The sequence below is a fragment of the Malus sylvestris genome, chromosome 1, assembly GCF_916048215.2.
Source record: "Malus sylvestris chromosome 1, drMalSylv7.2, whole genome shotgun sequence".
NCBI classification, from domain to species: domain Eukaryota; kingdom Viridiplantae; phylum Streptophyta; class Magnoliopsida; order Rosales; family Rosaceae; genus Malus; species Malus sylvestris.
This window is the reverse complement of record NC_062260.1, coordinates 26,493,380-26,513,943: the sequence shown is the minus strand read 5'-3', so window position 1 is coordinate 26,513,943 and position 20,564 is coordinate 26,493,380. Positions and strand designations below refer to the sequence as shown.

Genomic DNA, 20,564 nt, shown 5'->3' with positions numbered 1-20,564 from the left:
TTCTCGGCACACAAAAACATTTTTCCACAAATAGCTGCATATTATATTTTCTTTGTGGGTACAGTCTTTTCACTTTTGTACTGAACCAATTATTGTCCATTTACTTTCACATTTTGGTGGACCACCGTATGTCGGAAGTCGGCAGGCGAACATCGGATGGGTTCAAACCTCCTCGATATAAGGAAAAAAACGTGTTTTATATAAGGAAACAAACTTAAATAGGAATTCTCTTGTTGCATCACAAAATTTAAAAGTAAACTTAACATGGATGCCTTTATTCAATTTATAATTTTTCAAAAATGCCCTCTTTCTACTGAAATAGGATTCTATTCCTCTTTGTTGAGTGTTTGTTCATTTGTCATTCTGCGGTCAGAAATTATTTTGAATTTTTTATTTAAAATTGAACGCAAATAGTATTCAGACGAAAATTGATCGCATAATGTACGACGAACGAACACGATGAAGTGGTCCTCGGTATCCTCATAAAGAAGATTCGGAGAGGATCCTCATCCCTTTCTACATTACTGAAATTATTTTTTTGTATTATGTTAATATATTTATTCTCCTTAAAACTCTAAAACATATTAAATTATGGGGGTATGGGTGAAAGGGTGAAAGGGTTCAAGAGGTGCAATTGCATAGGCCCCAATTTAAGAGGTCCCCAAAATGTTCCACTCCCGCATTATCCCATGATATTGTATATTATAATTTAAGATGGCCTACATATTATAGGATTAGCTACTGAATTACTTAATACTATAATCATCTCACGATCATATATATTTCTTATAATCATTATAACATATCTGACTGTTAAATTGTGATAGTACCAAGTAAATGTTGTTTTCAATTTTTTGGAAGTGAAACATTAATGCTTGAGGTTTTTACAAGTGGTTATCTAAGATTTTTTTTTAAGTTTCTGTTGATATGCTTACCGAATATTGAACTAATTGTTGATTATTTGATGATTGATGCTTTCTACTTGTTTGCAGACTAAGTTTAGGAAGACCTCATTTATAGTTTTTTGCATATACCCTTAAAATCTCAGTCACGGTCCTGTCAATTTATCAAGCATTATAATTCATAACATTACATTAGCATACAAGCATTCATAAATTGCAGCATGCTAGCAAACCATTCATAGCGTCAAGCATTTTATCCCACCCCACATTCATAGCCCCCTCAAGAATTTTTTAAATTGAACTAAAACCACTTAGTACTACAGTCTAAAGATCATCTTCACTTGTAAGTGAGATGTTTTGGGTTTGATTCTCGTTAAAGGCGAATTTAAATCACATTATTGCTAGTCTATTGTAGGGCTAAACCCACCCCTTCCCCTTGATGTAAATAATATCGTTTGTTAAAAAAAATGACGGTAAAGACACAAGGGCCTTGGCTTTTAGTCTTCAAAGTTATCATAAATGTTTTTTCGTTCCTCTCTTGTGCTTTTCATTAAAGTATGAATAGATTTATGTAAGTTAAGGTTAAAGACTTTGAGAAAGGGGTAAGGAAAGTGTAGAGAGTGAGAGAGTGAGAGAGTGAGAGAGCTATGTACACAGGTTGAGATTTTAGGTTGGTTATACGCACTTTTAAGTACTCCAGAAAAATATAATGATGAAGTGCCTTTCGAAAACAGTTCCAAACAAAACACTTGTTATTTGTTTGAACGCAAAAGGTCTAGTCCTCTTCAATTTTTACAGATGGCAACAAATGGAAAAATTGTATTTGCACCTATATAATTCCATTTTACACTCAACTTAGTTTTAAACGTGAATTATCTTTTGTCTTATTGTATAGTTATTATCAAGTTTAAGATAAAATTAACACCAATACCAAAATTCACGCGAACTTTTCTCCTGCATTCTAATATGCTGAATAGAAAGACGTTTTTTAGGTACTGGACAACATCCATGGTCAAAGCTAACCCTTCCAAATTGACAAGGATATCCATACTTGTAAACTCACAAATGCTTCCAACTCATGCTCTTAATTATATTTTAATTTCACATCCATGTCCAGCAGCACTTTTGCATTTCTCATTCAAGTAAGGTTCCTCAATAGTCACACAACCTGAATCAAAATTAAGAAAATGTATTGAATACCTCAACGCTTGGGTTTGTTCAATGGAAAAAAGAGCAACGGAAATTTTCTACATAGTTCCACGTTTTCTCTGCTTCGAAGATTTCTCAACTCTTTAGGAAATTTTACTACGCCGTTTCACGTTTTCTTTTGCTGCTCCGACGTTAGATTTTGGTTTTTATCCATTAAGTGGGTGTAAAGCTATATTAATACATATTGAGTTGAGTTTGTGAAGGTAATTTAGGTAGTAAATTTAGATTTAAAGAAATAATGATAGTTTAACTAAAAATAATATAAGTATAGAGAATAAGTCTAGTGTAAAATTTAATTATATGAATTCAACTAAAAATTTATGCAACAATAAAATAAAGGGAGTTTTAACGAAACACTATGGTACTGTTTACTTTAACGAGAAATGACATTTTTAGTCTAAAAAGTCACTCCTATTACTATTTACTTACAACACATTTTCGTCATTTTGATTAAAACTCAAAATTTTCAAACATTTTTCAGCTTTTCATTTGTTTTCCTTAAAATAAAGCCCAAAATCATACTCAATTCTTTGCTGCCGCCATGTTTATCCAGCTAGTTCCACGGTCCACCTTAAATTGAATAATAAAATATCCCAAAACAATAAATGATATCGACTAATGGGCTAGTTGATTTAATTCCCTTATTCTAATGCTTTGCATTCTCGTTCATAATAAATAAACATGTCACAAGGGAATACTGTATTTATATTCCCTTGATCATATTTACTTAGGGCCTGTCTTGATATATTTCTGCTCAGTAAACTTCTAAATTATATTACTCATATCATCAACCAGCACCGTAGCAACAAAGGTTGATCTACCAGGTCAGCACAACCCTGCAATAGAGCCTCTAACGCATGCCTAACACACCGGCAACTAAGTCTGCAATTATACATTAGGTCATCCAGCTAGGGTTAACTAAACAATATAGATACATTCAAGGGCCACTCCCTTATAGTGTGTGTGTGTGTGTGTATCTTAATCCTCTATTTCCGAGTAAACATATTAAATTAAATTATTGCTTTATCTGAGAGTTGGTAACAAAGCACAAAACATATATGAAGATGCACTCTGTGTTAACTACCAAATACTAGAAAATTGCATAAATTGTTGGGCCAATGTTTGTAAATTGTTATTGAAAATTTTAGCATGTGTTCCTATAAGGACGGTTGTCATATTATAATTCCAAGATACGGATATTATAGAAGGCAATATTAAATTGAGGATGGAGAGTCGCAATGGCTACAGTATCAAAGGCAAAGATATGACAGATACTATTGCTCTATTTAATTTGTGGCCAAGGCCAGTCCATATATAATTCACCTAAACTTTGCTTTACAATTACTTCCAAAGCAAGATGCATAAAGTTGGTAGCCAAATGAAAGGAATGTGCATAAAGACCAAAATTAGCTTCGCTGTCAAGTTTGTGGCTTTTCTCTCTGAAAAAAGATTATTTATGTGCATGTTAATGGATTTTAAAACATTGTAACTTATTCTAACTTTATATACATTTGTAATTGTATCAACATCATGAATGTCACAGTTAGTTGTCATGCATATCTCGTACATTTTATTTCATAACATTTCATGCAACGTTGCGTGAAAATGGATGATATGTAATTATAATGTTATATTACTTATGATTGCATGTTCTTACACAGAGTTCAAAATTTTTGCACCTAAAATTCTCTGTGACCTTTCTAGCTAAGACCTATTTACTTAAGTGACACGTGTCTTTCTGACTTAATTTATCTTTAGTTTTTTAATTTTTTAGGAGACTAATTGAAGTGTTAATACTGTTAAGTGGGGTTTAAATGAATGACCAGGTGTCAACAAATGACATAGGTCACAGAGAAGTCACATAAGATTTTGGGTGCAAGTTTTGATCTCTCTTACACTAGGCGTACAAGATATCGAAGCAAAAACATACAGATAATTGTAGCTAGCTAGTTTGGAAGATTCATTAAGTTACGAAATTAATGTTGTGATTATTAGTGAAGTAAAGGTCTTTATAGTTTGTTACTGGGGTTGATCTGCTGGCTTGTTGTATAAGTAGCCATTTTTCAGCTTGTGACATGCTGAGAGCTCAGAGATTTTGGGTCCTGTCTGCTCGTACAACATTTGACACAAAATTAAATCAAATACATCAGGGAATCAAGATGAGTGGTATACATTGTTCTTGGCTTAATTAGCTCTTCATTTGATGCTTCAATTATTGTTGTATTATTGAGGATAAAAGGCAAGACACTAGCTAGCTTGAAGACATGCAGATCATAGATTGTCTCAATGTTTTGTTGTCATCCCATTCAACCCAAATTATTAATAATTTAAAATCTAATAAGTTGCCCACAGGTCTATATCATGGAGTTACACTGCTAAACACATGTATAAATTGATGATTTGATCCCACCGATCAATTTTCAGTGCTTAATTGTGTCAAATCTTTATGAAAATTATTCGAGACTTTTTTTGTTTTTTTATACTAATAACAATCATGAGACCTTAATCATTCCACAACTATATTAAAAACTATGGTAAAAACATCATAACACTAATAGCAAAATCTATCATTTTACACAAATAACTATTTTCCCACTTTCACTCGAAAAGTAATAATATTCCATGCATAATCAATTGTAAGATCCACAACTTTATCACTTCAGAATTCTCTTCAATTGGCCTAATGTAGTTTTCCAAAGCAACATTTCTTGTAAGGAATTATACACTAATCTCTTACTTTTTTGTTTACTTTGTGATGCGAGAAGAGATATGCACATGATTGTATACAACTTTTACATATATGCCACCTTCAACATCATTAATACAACTTGAGTAAACAATTTGCGTAGAAGAAACTACCCTTGAAAAACAGATTCAGCTTTCAACAGCTCCCAGTTGATATACACAACTTGAGAAAACAATTTTCGTAGAAGAAACTATCCTTCAAAATCAGATTCAGCATCAACAACTCCCAATTGACATATATAAATTTTTCATCAGAAATTAAACTGGTAGAATGAGCTCAACTGTAGGTATGGCTTTCAATATAACACATATGGTCTTTGTAAGGTGAAGAATGAGACATAAATTAAACAAAGCAAAACAGTTAATCAGTTTGGATTCTCGTACAAAGTCACTCATGAAGAAAACCTACAAACTAATAGACTCTCTGCGAACCATATGGACACATCCAGGTTGAAAACGCAGCTAATTAAGTTGTTACTTGAAAATTTGTCAATGATGACAGGCTTCGGTCAGAATCTGCTGCAACCCAGAAAAGTCTACGCATGTTGGATCGCTAACCTGTGAAGTTACAAATGAAAAAATTGAAGTAATCTTGTATTAATCAGAACTAATTAAGCTGCGAAACATGTACTACCTCAGATTGGATGGTGTAGACAAGTCTTCTGTTAACCTGGGTAGAAGAACAGCTGATTACATTAAGTCCTTGTCCAAGCAGTATTTTAAGCATTCTTGATAGGAGAAAACCTTGCTCTGGAGATCGGCCGGTACTGACTACAATCTCAACGCCAGCTAAGCAAGGGTGGACTGCAACTAGAGTACTTGCTGCAGTTGATGAGCTACCACTGCTCCCATGGCCAAGAGTACTAGCACTCAAATTGGACGAGGCTGACCCCATCTTTAGCTCACCTCTCTTGGCACCAAATATTTTGATTCTCGTTTGCAGCTGTTTGATATAATTCACTGCCTCGTTCATATGATCCGCCAACGAACGTTTTCCCTGAAATAATCCAACAACACAATTAGGGTCGAGGATAAAGCCCTAAAATTTGACAAAATTGGTCAAAACCCAAGAAAAAAATTTACAAAGTAATAAACACTTACCGATCGTCCCTAAAATTCTGTTTAATAAGCAAGAAACAATTTTTGGTGCCTAGGGTACTTTAATCACAAGGAAATTGAACCAAGGGAGAAATCAAAGTGAAAGAAGTATCTAAGGTTCGATCTTTACCTTAATAAATTCAAGAGGAAGTACAGATCGAAGTGATCCATAAAGGTTGGCCATTTCTTGCCTTCTCTTCTTTTCGATTTCTCTATGCATCACCTTCTTTTTCTCATCATTGTCATTTGACTTATCTTGATTTTTCGCACCATCCGAAGTCAGGGCTAATGATGATTTTCTCCGCTGGCCTCCTGTATTGAAGTTATTGAACATACCGACATTCATTGAAGCAGCATATATGTGACAAGATCAGATCTCCTGAGATTCTATTTTGGTCGAAGGAATAAATAGATGAAATACGGAAGACCAACTCTCATATTTCGTTGCTGTAAAGGAAACATTGGATAATAGAATACTCAAACCGCTCTTCAAATTTTTTTAGCAGAGCGGTAAAGAAGGCAAAATAGTTTTTCTGTTAGGGTTTTAGATCTTCGATAGACCAAATAAAAGATTCCCCAAAAAGTCTCTTGTTGGGCGCTGTGCCTATGTTGAAATATTGCGAGTTTGTAACCCAGCCACCCAACCCAGCCACCCACTTTCTCCCCAGTCCCCTATCTCCCCAACCCATGTTTGTTTCTTTTACTCTTTTTTTTTTTAATTTAAAAAAAAAATGTTAGGGCACTTCAAAACAATCATTCTCCACTTTTTATAAAATGAAATTTTATTTAAACCCATCTAACATATTTCTACATCTAATTTACTCTTTGCACCCATTTGATTTTTAATTAAACTATTAATATCTCTTTAAACCCAAATTTAATACCTAATATATCATCATAAACCCAATTCAATATGTGAATTTATTTTTACACCCATTTGATTTTTAGAAGCTAAATTTGAATAATCTTGCGCTTTATGGCGGTGCTGAGAAAGGCACTATTGGAACATGATATAAGAGCAATTCCACCCATGGAGCCCTTCCCCCTGGCAATCCACTATTCAATCCACCCTATTAAACAGTAACTGCCTTAAATAAATAGTAACTACCATTAATAAACAGTAATTGCCATTTACATCTCCACCCTTGGAACCCTCCCCCTGGCAATAAGCAATTAAAATAATAGTTTTTTTTGTTTGTTTAAATAATAAAAAACCCCCCTTTCTCTCTCTCTCTCTCTCTTTGACACAAAAAAAAAATAAACAATTCCAAAGCCCTCGGGCCACAGGCCCGTCGACTTCCCACCCCACCTTCGCTCGGCCTCCCACCCTCACTCGGACCCTTCCCCGCTGGAGCTGCTCCCACCGGCCCTCAGGCCCTTTCTCCTCCCCTGTCGCCCGAGCAACCAGCATCCGCTGGAGTTGCTCTAAAGGCTAGGATTATGGATTATTTGAACATTCCTGAGAATGAGTATGGTCTTGTGTTTACTTTGAGTAGAGGTTCTGCATTTAAATTGTTGGCCGAATCATACCCTTTCCAAACGAACAAAAAATTGTTGACTATGTTTGATTACGAGAGCCAGTCTATGAATTGGATGGTTCAGAGTGCCAGAGAGAAAGGTGCAAAGGTTTACAGTGCCTGGTTTAAGTGGCCAACCCTCAAACTGTGCTCAACTGATTTGAGAAAGCAAATTACGAACAAAAAGAAGAAGAAAAAGGATGTTGCGACTAGTCTTTTTGTTTTTCCAGTTCAGGTTACTGGGTCCTTTCACACCGGACATTATTCATCGTTGGATGCTTTCGTTGTTGTTTTAGCGGAAGGTAGGATGCCTTCGTTGTATTTGTTGAAAAAAATTACAGTAAATAACTTCTACTCTCTAAAAAATTGAAATCAAACGAACAAAAAATTCATAAAGTGAGTCATACCTTGGTTGGAGGATTCAAAACTTCAAAATCACCATTTATCAATAAAAAAAAACTTATTTTTCTCTATGAGAGCTATTAGGATTTTAGCCAGAATAAACGTAGGATAAACAAAGAGTAATCGTATGGTTTAATTATAGTGTTTGAGTTTATTGATAAATTTGAGTTTTATTATTAATTTCATTTTGTACTTAACAGTAATTATGCAATAGGGTAAAATAGACAATTAATATTTAAAATTTAAGTTGGGTGTAAAAAGAGGTTAAATGGGTTTAAATAAAATTTCTCTTTTATAAATGTATTTTTCTGTTAAAAATAATAAGTTTGGAATGCATAATAACTTTTTGGGTAAATTTCAGTTTATTACCCTCAAGTTTCATGATTTTCAACATTTGGTACATGAAGTTTTTTTCGTCTCAGAGTCATCTCTAAAGTGTTAATTTTGGGACAGTCTCATACATCCTTTAGTTTGGCTGTTAAATTAGTAGTTATCTGATGATGTGGCACCCACATGGACAATGACTGGGCGTCACATGTCAATATGGGGCCCACGTTAATATTAAAAAAAAATAAAAAAATAAAATTATGGGGCGTTCACCCCTCCCTCTCTTCTCTTCCCTGCACCTATCCTACCTGTACACCTACCCATTCCCCTAATCTCTCTTTGGGTATAAAAATGGGTTGTCTGGTTCGGCTCATTCCCCGTTGATGTCGAATGGAACCGATTCAGGGAATGAAACGAGTCGGGTTTAGGTTTATACCGAGCCGACTATGCTGGAGAATTGCAAGGTTTTGTCGAAGAATTATAGGGTTCGATGAACGTTGAGTGTTGAGGACAATTTGATCAATATCGGATTGGAGGCCGCCACTAGGACCATGAATTACATGGCTTTCGGGTGGGCCAACCCGAATTCGACTTTCGTGCTCATGCTCGGAGCTGATGTCGCCGTCGCGGGGTTCAAAGAGGATGGCATGGCGTTTGTGAACGATTTTTACATCATAAAGTACAGTGAGTGCAGCTTGTACAAGGACGGCGAGGTGAATGGGGTTTACCCTGATACCAAATACGAAGGGTCCAGCCCGAATGGTAGAGGGGAATGGGTGGTCTGGTTCGGCTCTTTCCCCGTTGCTGTCGAATGGAACTGATTTAGGGAACGGAACCCAAACAAATGACAGTGATGAAATCATGGGGAAGTTGAAGTACCTTGTCCCTAGAGGTGGGCACTTGAAATCGAAAACTGAAACCGAAACGAATCGAATCGAACCGCACCGAACAGTTTGGTTTTGCAATTTTGAAATGGTTTCGAAATCGAACCGCGGCAAAAAAAACAGTTTGGTTTAGGTTTTGGGTTTTCAAAACCGCACCGAAACCGAAACCAAAACCAAAACCACATGTTATGTTTTAAACTTTTAATTAGTTCAACTAGGTTACTGGACTATCATCTAATTTTTCACTTCGAGTTCGGGTCTTGAAGGCTGAAACTCATCTTCATCCTTTCCTTAAAACTCATCTTCTTAAAACTCATCTTCATCTTTCTCTCAAAAGTCAAAACCCATCTTCATCTATTCCACAGTCGACATCAGTGCCCTGAACTCACATGTGCGACCTGGCTACTTGCATCTCTGCGACCTCACTACTTGCATCCCCAGATCTCCTTCATTTGCAAACCTTGAACTCTGCAAATCAAAAGCTCTGCAAAACAAACTTGGCAAATCATTCACCTGCTATTTGTTCCAGCTAATATGATAAGAACTTGGAACTTGTATTAGTTAGTTTAGTTAGTAATTTGTAATTAAATTAATTTTACAGTTAGGGTTCATTTGAATCAAAGATTCAAAATGGGAACTGGGTTAGGGTTCGTTTGAATCAAAGATTCAATTTAAAGTCTTGGATGTGAAATTGAAGTTGAATCCATTGAATCCATTGAATCTTTAATATGGGACGAGATGAAACTATATTTATTTCTGTTGTAAGCACTGAGCATCGGTCATAGTGAGGGGGCTGGAATAACATTAGCACTTTCTTTGAGTGTTCTGCATACCACATTATATATTGATAGCAAAATCAAGAATTTTCATGAATGCATTTTTTCTTACTCATAAGACAATGAAAACTCTAATGTTAAGCAGCTTATTCCACTCAAGAATTTTTTCCTCTCTTTCTTTCTTGTTTTGCAAATCGTCTATTACTGATTTTCTATTTTCATTGTTCTTTTGTTCTTTCTTGTTTTGGAGCATTGTTACGTATGAGTTCTTTTGTTTTGTTTTCATTGATTTTTTGTTTTGTTGTTCTCTAGTCAGTAGTCAGGTGTAGTTCTAGGTTGTGGCAGAAAACTGGTGGATTAATGTCACATCCTGGCCTGAACGCATTAGTATGGTTATATATTTGGTTGCTTGTTGCTGCGGATGCTCAGGTAAGCTTTAGGTGAGTATCTATTGATAGTAGTGATGGTAGTGAGTATGATTGTGTTGAGATGCATTTATAGCTCATTGTTCTGCATCTCGGTGATAGTGCTTCGCCCAAGGACAAGGCCTAGCCTTCACGTGATCGTTCACCTCCCGCACCACACGCTCACCTTGGATCCAAGGCAGGTGCCAATCTCTCGTACAGACCACATTAGGTGGTTTCGACTCGTAGGTGACTTGCGATACTTTGCACAACCTTCACATGATTATAGCACTTGAGCGTATTTATTTACACCTAGCCTGTCGTACAGACCACTTTATGTGGTTCCGACTCGTGTGCAGGGAACTAGTAGATGAGTTATAGGCTTAGCCGTACAGGTCACGTTAGGTGACTCCGGCTGACATACCATCTTATATTGATTTTTTTTCACCTGGCTTACTTATTTCTTTGCTAAGATATTTGACACGGCATATTTGTGGATTTATTATTTTGAGTATGGTTTTGAGATAGTTATGCATGCTATTTTCTGGGAAATTATACAGGTTTTACAGAGAGGGGTTATTATCTTTGATAAGTGAAACGGTTTTGAAAAGTTTTGTTTTTGCCCACTCACGTTTTCAGTTTTGTGCCCTTTCAGGTTTTAGTAGCAAAGTTTCCGTGTCGACAAGGATTCTTGGCATATCCCAGTGCAGGTGGCTTCCTAAGATGGTATAAGCCTTATCTTACCTTACTGTACTTTACTTATGCTCTGTAATCACGTATGAAATGGGCTTATACCCGCTCACCGCGCACTCGTGTACTTAGGTACTTTTAGATTTAAATTTATTCGCTTTTTCCACATCACCATACTTTATGGCTTCATCACCTTCCAGGTGTCGGCCAGCATAGCTCGATTCGGATCCTAGTGGACATTCCAAGTCGGGGTGTGTCAATTAAAGTTATTTTATGCAAGAGGCTTGAAAGTCATCTTTCAATTATGGTTACATTCCACATGCCAATCTGACAAAACAAACTCATTAATATTATGGCACTGAAATTCAAAGTTAGGACATTACTTTATTAATTACTATTATATTAGGGTACCAAATTGACAGGTTGAAGTTGAACTGAACTGCCTCAACTAGGGTTGAAATAAATAATTACATATGGTTAGAGAGGCTTTCTTTAATTCTTGTGTTGTGTGTTGTAGACTCTGTGCATTCCATTCCTTTAAGATAATGAGCATTTCATATTTTATTTTAGTCAAAATATGAAGAATCCAGCAAGCATAGTGGGATCGGTCACTCTTCTACGGGGGACTCCCCTGAGAAGCCGGAGGACAAGGCAATATAAATTGACTCGGAAAATGAAATAGACGTTGAAGGTGACCCTGAAAATGACGGCTAAGAATCTGAGGGCGAAGATGAAAAAGTAAGTAACTCTGATTCAAGAAACATAGCTGGGTTTGGGATCATTTTACAACATATTATGTGACGAAAAAACAATCGAAAATCAATGAAAAGGGGGAGAAATATTTGGCCAAAGTAAAACTTAGGAAAGCTAAATGTAATTATTGCCCAAAACTAAGCAATGTGGGTGACTATGCAACTGAACCGAGAGTTAATGGCACCACAAGCATGAGACACCACATTGAAAGATATTGTAAATTTTACCAAGGGAATAGAAGTAAAAACCAAAAAGTTTTGGTTGGGGATAAAAGTAAAGGTAACAATCTGGTTGCTGTTGGATTTTCACAAGAAAGTGTGTTAGAAACATGTGTCAAGATGGTAGTCATAGATGAGATGTCATTTAGTACCGTTGATAAGATGAGGTTTCGGCTTTTTTGTGTTGTTAGTATTCCATTGTTTCAAGTTTCTTCTAGAAGAACTCTTGTGAGAACTTTTCTCAACATGGGTGATGAATCGAATGCTTATTTGAAGAAAACCTTAAGTGCCCATAGAATTTGTCTCACTACCAACACTTGTACAAGCACACAAAACACCAATTATATGGTTCTTACGGCACATTTTATTGATCATGAATGGAATATGCACAAGAGGATCATAAACTTTTGTGTTATTCCTAACCACAATTGCAAAGTTAATTGAAAGTTGCTTGTTGGAATGGGGGATAGACAAAGTTATGACAATCACAGTGGACAATGCTTCTGCAAATAAATTGCTTTGGATCAACTTATGATGAAAATGAATAGGTGGGAAAATTCCCAAGCTATTCTAGGTGGCAAGTATTTACATGTGAGATGCATCACTCACACAACCAACATAATTGTGAGTCATGGGATAAAGAGGCTAAATAATGGTCTATTAGCTATAAGAAATTGTGTGAGGTTCGTAAGGAGCTCTCCACAAAGATTGGAGCTTTTTAGGCAAGCTGTGAATAGGGTGAAATTGATGTGCAAAGCAACGGTTTGCCTTGATTGCCCTACTCGGTGGAATTCTACATTTGTTATGTTGGATGTAGCCTTGAAATTTAAGAAGGCCTTTGCTACAATGGCGGAGGATGAAACAAGTCCCTTATTGGCTTACTTTAAGAAAGTAGAAAATGAAAAAGATGAAGATGATGTGATTATTGTTTGCCAAACCAAGGGGAGGAAAATGGTTGGACCACCAACGGAAGAAGATTGGTCCAAGGTGGAGGTTTTTGTCAAGTTTTTACGGGTGTTTTATGATGTGACTTTGAGGGTGAATGCTTCTACAGATCTCACGGTTCATACCGGCCTTCATGATGTCATAAAAGTGGAGACCGCCATCAATAACTTAGAATCCCGAGCCAACATGCAAGTAGGTTTACCGTCGAAACAATTATTGAAGACAATGGCATCCGATATGAGATCAAAATATGAAAAATATTTTGACTCATACCATGAATTGAACCCTCTTATTGTAATAAGAGATGTTTTAGATTTGAGGTTCAAGTTGAGGCACGTCATACAACTCTTTAGAAAGAAACTTTCCAACATTGAGGCACAATTGAAAACTGAAGAAATAAAAAATATATTGCGTGCCTTTTATGATGAATATGCTCCCAATGTTGAAGGTGGAAAATAAGTGAAGAAATCAGAAAATTTACAATCACAACCTTTTTCTACCTCATCTAATGTGGCTATGACAGAAGATGATCTAATTGATGAATGGATGCATTTTGTTGAAGATAATGATGAGAAAGTGGTGGGAGATGAGGTGAATTCTTATTTGTTTGATCCCTTGGTACAAATTACAAAAGAGGAGTCCACAAAGCATTTAACATTCTCCTATCTTGGCCGCAATTGCAAAAGATATTCTTGCAATTCAAGTTTCGACCGTGGCATCGGAGAGTGCTTTTAGCACCGGTGGTCGAGTGATATCAGATTTTAGGAGTTCTTTAACTCCTAAATCGGTGGAGGCCTTGATATGCATGCAAAATTGGTTGAAGGGTGATAATATTATTACTTTGGAGGATGATGCACCTTCAATTGACCACATTGAGTTCTATGAAAGTATTGAATCGGGTAAGTATATCATTTGAAGTAAAAGAACTTTCTTCGTTTTCTTTTTTCAACTAAACATCAATTATATTTTTTAAGTTTTGTATTGTGTAGAGTTGGCCAAATCGACTTCAAGCATTGCCTCTCTTACTCTTGATCCACAACCACAACAAGCTCCAAAGCAATCTCAAGGTTCTAATTCACAAGAACCTCCCCTTTTGCGTTTACAAGGTGCAAGGTCTTCACAAGCTCAAAGGCTTCCTAAACCTTCAAAGAATAAGTGTCCAAAATGAAAAGGAAAGGCAAAGGTTTGAAACTTGAACGATGCAATGTAAGTTGAAAACCAAGACTTTGTTGAATTTCATGAACCATTTATTTTTTTCGTTGTACTAATGCCATAAGGCATTTTGACATTGAACTTTGTTTGAAACTTTGAAGTTTGAACTTTAGTTGTATTATGGCAAACTTAACTTTTCAACTGGGTTGTAGTAAAGTATTGTGATTGGTGATCAAATTGAATTTTAGTAGATGTGATGCGTAAGGATTTAAAGTTTAAACCCATTGATGCATTGGATGTTGTCTTAATTTTAGTACTTGTCATTTGTTGCAGTTTTGGTACATGTTAGTTGCTGTTTTTTGCTGCAGTATTAGACGATATGGGGTGACTGATGCTACATATGGATATTAGACGATATGGGGTGACTGATGCTGCCAGATTTTGATGTTTCCTCTTTCCATGGGATTCTCTATTAAGTCTAATCCCTTAATTTGAGGAAGATTGACATCTAGATGATGCCAGATTTTATGTTTCCTATTTTTTTTCAGTTTTGTTGCTGTTTGTTGTTGCAGTTTTGTTGCATTGTTGTTGTTGTTTTTGGCTTTGCTGCATATTCATTAATTAATATATGAGGAAAATAAGACTGTCTTATGCATAAATAGGTGTATATTTTAAATTGTACATTTTTTTCTCAAAAACCAAACCGAAACCGTTTGAAACCGCACAAAACCAAACCAAATGGTTTGGTTTCATTTCGGTTTTGGCTTCAAAACCGCACTGAACCGCACCTCAAAAAGTTTTGGTTTTGGTTGCGGTTTCACTCGAAACTGCACCGAACCGCACCGCGCCCACCCCTACTTGTCCCAGGAAGCTTTCGGATCCAACAACTTGGCGAATTTAAACGACGACAATTAACCGTTCTGGTGTTGCGGCTGCTACTACTATTGACAGTTCAATTTCACTAATTTACTTTTCTTTCATGCTTTGAAAAATCACAACCTTTCATCCAAAACCCAAAACCTTCATAAAATTCAATGGGTTTCCGCCGAACTTGTAGAAGGGTAGAGCTCGTTATGGTTTACACGGCCAACCTTCGATAACACCGACCCATTTGTGTGGCGGCGAGGCCTGCGTCATACCCAGATATGTGGAAGAGGAGCGGGCAGATAGGTGGGTGTGCAGGGAAGGTGAGTGCAGATGAGAGAAGGGAAGGAGAATGATAGGAATGGGTGGGTGTGCGAGGAGGATGGGTGCAGGGAAAAGAATGGAGGGAGAATGAGGGAAGGGTGAACACCCATAATTTGTTTTTAAAATTTTTTAAATATTCATGTGAGCTCCATATTGACATGTGGCATCCAGTCATTGTTCACGTAGACACCACATCATCAGTTAACAGCTGATTTAACAGCCAGACTAACGGATGTATAAGACTGTCCCAAAATTAACACTTTGGGTATAACTCTGGGACAAAAAAAACTTCATGTACCAAATTTTGAAAACCACGAAACTTGATAGTAGTAAACTGAGATTTACCCTAACTTTTTAGTATCTTATATTTTTGGATTTTAGTTGCTGTATCTTTGACGAATAATCTAATAGTTAAAACTCTGGAGTATAAGTGGAAAAAATATTGAGGTTCCACCGTAAAACCAACTGGAATATGGGGAGTAGCCTTTGCAAGGTTCATTCTTCCATCGATGTGAGATTCATTCTTAACAATAAGATCATCCGAAGCATATTAGAAAATTCCTACATAATGAGCGAAAATTAAATACCCAAACTGAAATGATATTTACATATTAAGAGACTTTGTATCTTCACTCAGTTTGTAAAGTTTTCTTTTTTATATTTGAAGTGAGATTGACTTTGTGGTTAATTTTAATGGAAAAAAAGAAGAAGTTGTTCCCTTATGTATATTTTTCCAAAGCATGAGAACATGACTTAACAAGAGGTTCAAAGTTGAAAACCAATTCACAAGGCCTATGTGATAGATCACTTGCATGATGATATTGTCATTGCCTCCCTTCTTAGTACTAGGCTGAATTAGGAGTGGTTTGGTATGGGATCCAAATTGAAAATGGAATTCCGAATTTCAAACCGAAAATTTTTGGAATGAGAATTTGAAGACCAATTCCGAATTGAACTTTCGTTATTTCCAATTTTTGGGATTCCCGAAATGTTTTTTGTATTTCAAGATGGATCGGGATTGGATTTTGGGTTTTGGGCAGAAATTTGAGATTTTTGGTTTGTGGCCTAAAATTTGGCCAGGCTTTTGGCTTGAAATTTTGTTGCCCAATTCATATCAATTGAAATTTAGATTTTTTACCTATTACCAATTTGAAATTTCACACAAATTCATTCTTACCACGTCAAATTGACGTTCCAAAGTTCCAAACTACTTAATTGCATACTTCTATTTCTAATATAGTCTATTATCAAATGACTTAAATTCAACATTCAACATGCATGCAACCAAAATAAATAAATATATATATATATATGTATGTATATATTTTCGGTTCGGTTCAGGATTCTCGAACTATTGAATATGTAATCCCAATTCTAGTACCGAAAGGCTCGGTATCGATTCGCTATGAATCCCAAAAATTTTGGTATTATATGTTGGGGAATTTTTCGGTATGGGATCAAATTTTTTTTATTTGATTTGGAATTTTCGGAAAAAAATTTCCAACCCTGGGCTGAATCGTTGGTATGATTACATCCCGGGCTCGACTCCATCGTCGCACGATATTATCCGCTTTAGGCCCTGATCACACCCTCACGGCTTTGTTTCTAGGAACTCACACGAGAACTTCCCAGTGGGTCACTCATCCTAAGATTGCTCTCACGCGAGCTCGCTTAACTTCGAAGTTCCGATGGAATCCGAAGCCAGTGAGTTCTCAAAAGGCCTTGTGCTAGGTAGATATAAGAATATATATATATATATATATATATATATATATATATAAGGCTTACATGATCCATTTCCCTGGGCGATGTGGGATGTTACAATCCACCCCCCTTAGGGGCCCGACGTTCTCGTCGGCACACTTCTGTCCATGGATTGCCTCTCATACCAAATTGTCACATCTCGGGCTCAACTCCACCGTAGCACCATATTGTCCGCTTTGGGCCCCGATCACGTCATCACCGTTTTGTTTCTGGGAACTCACACGAGAACTTCCCAGTGGGTCATCCATCCTAGGATTGCTCTTGCGCGAACTCGCTTAACTTCGGAGTTCTGATGGAATCTTAAGCCAGTGAGTTCCCAAAAGGCCTCCTGCTAGATAGAGATGGGAATACAAATATAAGGCTTACATGATCCATTCCACTGGGCAATGTGGGATGTTACAATCCACCCCCCTTAGGGGCCCGACGTCCTCGTCGGCATACTTCCGGCCAAGGATTGGCTCTAATACCAAATTGTCACATCTCGGCCTGGGGCTCCACCACATCCCGGGCTCGACTCCATCGTAGCATGATATTGTACGCTTTAGGCCCCGATCACGCCCTCACGGTTTTGTTTCTAGGAACTCACACGAGAACTTCCCAGTAGGTCACCCATCCTAGGATTGCTCTTGCACGAGCTCGCTTAACTTCGAAGTTTCGATGGAATCCAAAGCCAGTGAGTTCCCAAAAGATCTCGTGCTAGGTAGAGATGTGAATATGCATATAAGGCTTACATGATCCATTCCCCTGGGTGATGTGGGATGTTACATTTAATTTGTTAGTTAGGTGGTGTATAAATCCCTATAAATTCAGAACCCAAGTTGACATTGACTGGAATTTAGGGTTGGACACGGGCCGAACATAATTTTGGAGGAACCGGACCTTACCCGTTTTAAATAGTAACGAGACGGGCCAGATTGGGTAGAAGGATTTTGAGTTTGGGAATCAGACCTAACCCGCCCCATTTCAAATGGGCCAATTCGGGACGGGTCCAATTATTATTATTATTTTTTGGTTTTGATACAAAGCTCCAGAACATTCCACAGTTCCATATTGCTCCCTCTACTCACACCAGCAACTGAACGGTGGTGAATCGTTGAATGTGGTGGTCCCCGTCTTTCTTGCTCATATCTCTCAATCCCAAATCAAGGTCTCTGTCTCTCGACTCCGATATGGTGCGAGGTGAGGAGATAATCTAGGTAGAGTTTCCTCAATGCCATCAGATAACACTCTGGCCAAAATTGTTATCTCATACTGGTAAATCGACATCGTGGAGGGAATCAAGGTCGGAAAGTAAGAAAACAGCCTCAAGTTTTTCTTTGAGGCCATTGCTCAAACAACATCCAGGTTTGGAGTAAAGAATGAGTGCTCATGAAGGCTTTGAAGAAAAAGAATGAATGGCAAAAGGGGTGAAGACCCACCTCGCCAGATGAATGGCAAAAAGGGTGAAGACCCACTTCCCAAAAGGGGTGCAGACGGTGCAATCATTGGAGTTTCAGGCGTTGAAGTTTCAGATGATGCAGATTAACGTCGAGCTTATGGTGAATGGGAATCTGGGAGGCACCGTCGCAGTCGAGCAAGATGAGGAAAGAGGGAGAGATTGTGGTGTCTGGTGTTGTTATCTTGTTAGATAGCAAATAGCAAACGAAGTGAATGGAGGCATTAGCAGTCCTACGGTGGAGAAGATGATGTTGGGATGGCGGAGGAGATGATGTCGGGGTGGTGGTGGTCACAAAGGCCCAGACTCGCTACAACAATGATGTTGGATGGTGGAAGAGATGATGTCTGGGTAATGGTGGTCACCAGGGCCCAGACTTGCGACGACAGTGATGTCGGGATAATGGAGGAGATAATGTCGGGGTGGTGGAGGAGATGACGAGAGAGAATCGAGTTGAGTTCGAGGACTCCAGACTCCAGTGACAGAGTCGAGCTCGAGGAGACCTAGGTTCTAGGGTAAAACTAACGGTTCAATTGGATGTAGGTTACTCTTCAATCTCGTCAATCCATTACAATTACAAACGGGCCGGTCCGGGTACCCGTTTTTCTATACATTTGGACTCGGCCTGCCCTTAAAATTTCAAAACCCCGCCCCACCCTGCCTCGTTTCTCTTTTTAAAAATTAGGAACCAGCCGGTACCCGCCCCGACCCGCGGTTCCTATACCCGTTTTCCCACCCCTACTGGAATTCACATGGTTGATAGTTGGTAAGGGTTACAAGTTACACAAATTCAATTAAAATATTTGGATCATGGGACTCGTGGGTATCTTAAATTATAGCTAAGTAACAACTGGTTTTGATAGTTTTCTTTCATTTTCTCTTTAGCCTTTTCTACCCCATTTGTGCTATGATAGGGCTTGCAACTATGGTTGAGAATATGAATTTCATATTGGAGAAAGAATGGACATTATATGTGTTTATGAGTAATTGGACTACTTTATATGTTACCAATTGGTTTTATGTTGAAACTTTGACTCCCTTATGTTATCGGAGCATGTTGACTTACGTGTGAAGCTCAATAACCACATGTGCTCCATATCACTCAATTTGTATTGTCCACGTAGAATTATAACTCCTTGTATTGATTTGTGTAAAGTATTAAAATATATAGGGTTATATCAATACCCATTTAATTAGGTAGGAATCCTACACTAGTAACAATTGAAGTTTACATTCCTTTAATACATGCAATAGCCCTCCCCGAAAAACTGAACGAGCCTGATCAGACAAGTTTGGAACAAATTAAGGACACACCATGCCGAGATTGACGGACATAAACGAACGCCAAACGAGATCGTGCAAAATAAAACAAATCCAGGCAGTTTCGACATAAGCATGAGCAAGAACATGGTATTTTGATTCACCACTTGATCGAGATACAATAGGTTGCTTATTAAAGCACCGAGATATGAAATTAAAACAAAGATCAACCAATGGTGAAACGACGAGTGTTTGGACGGTCGACCCAATAAGCATTGGTAGGCATATAAGGTAGCATAAGCAAGCCGATGAGTCAATGTGATGCCAAGTTTCAAAGTACCTTTCACATAACGGAGAATTAGCTTGGCGGTAATCATAAACAATATTGAGAACAAAGAAAATATAAGGATGAGTGAGAGTGAAATACTGTAAGGAGCCAAACAACTTACGATACAAAGTATAAAAGCCAATAGGGAATTATCAAAAGCTGTGAGAGAAATTTTTAAAGAAACTCACAAACAGACTTAAGTTGATTGATGTGAAGTCCAGTGGAATTTCGTATGGAGGCAGATTCTCTGCCCTCCCACTTCATGTGCCCTCCCGTGCCCTCTTGTTTATGTGGTCACGGTTAAGCCACGTCAACATTTTATATTACTATTTCTTTTTGTCTTATTATCTCTATAAAAATATATATAAAATGTTGACGTGACTTAACCATGACCATACAAAACAGAAGGGCACGGGAAGTGGGAGGGCAGATAATCTGCCTCCATTTCGTATAACCTATAAGCCTAAGAAATAACTGAGGGGACCCAAATCTTTGATGTCAAACTGTTGGTAAAGAAAAGTAGTGAACTGAGAAAGAAGAGCATCAAAACTGCCAGTGGTAACATCA

The 20,564-nt window shown here is 37.4% G+C and overlaps 1 protein-coding gene across 1 annotated transcript; it reads right to left on the bottom strand.

Annotated features, from left to right (window-relative positions):
- Positions 1-5,065: 5,065 nt before the first annotated feature.
- On the bottom strand, positions 5,066-6,600 carry LOC126586753 (transcription factor bHLH120-like). Its single transcript, XM_050251729.1, has 3 exons — positions 6,085-6,600; positions 5,491-5,853; positions 5,066-5,414 (listed from the first exon to the last, which is right to left on the bottom strand). The coding sequence occupies exons 1-3, from the start codon at positions 6,298-6,300 to the stop codon at positions 5,346-5,348; spliced, it is 648 nt and encodes a 215-aa protein (XP_050107686.1). The 5' UTR covers positions 6,301-6,600; the 3' UTR covers positions 5,066-5,345.
- Between the last annotated feature and the right edge of the window lie 13,964 nt (positions 6,601-20,564).

Coding starts and splice junctions, on each gene's coding strand:
- LOC126586753 (XM_050251729.1), bottom strand. CDS start 6,300: ATGAATGTCGGTATGTTCAATAACTTCAATACAGGAGGCCAGCGGAGA. Junction 5,854..6,084: donor TTCCTCTTGAATTTATTAAG/GTAAAGATCGAA, acceptor GGATTATTTCAG/GGAAAACGTTCGTTGGCGGA. Junction 5,415..5,490: donor TCTACACCATCCAATCTGAG/GTAGTACATGTT, acceptor GTAACTTCACAG/GTTAGCGATCCAACATGCGT.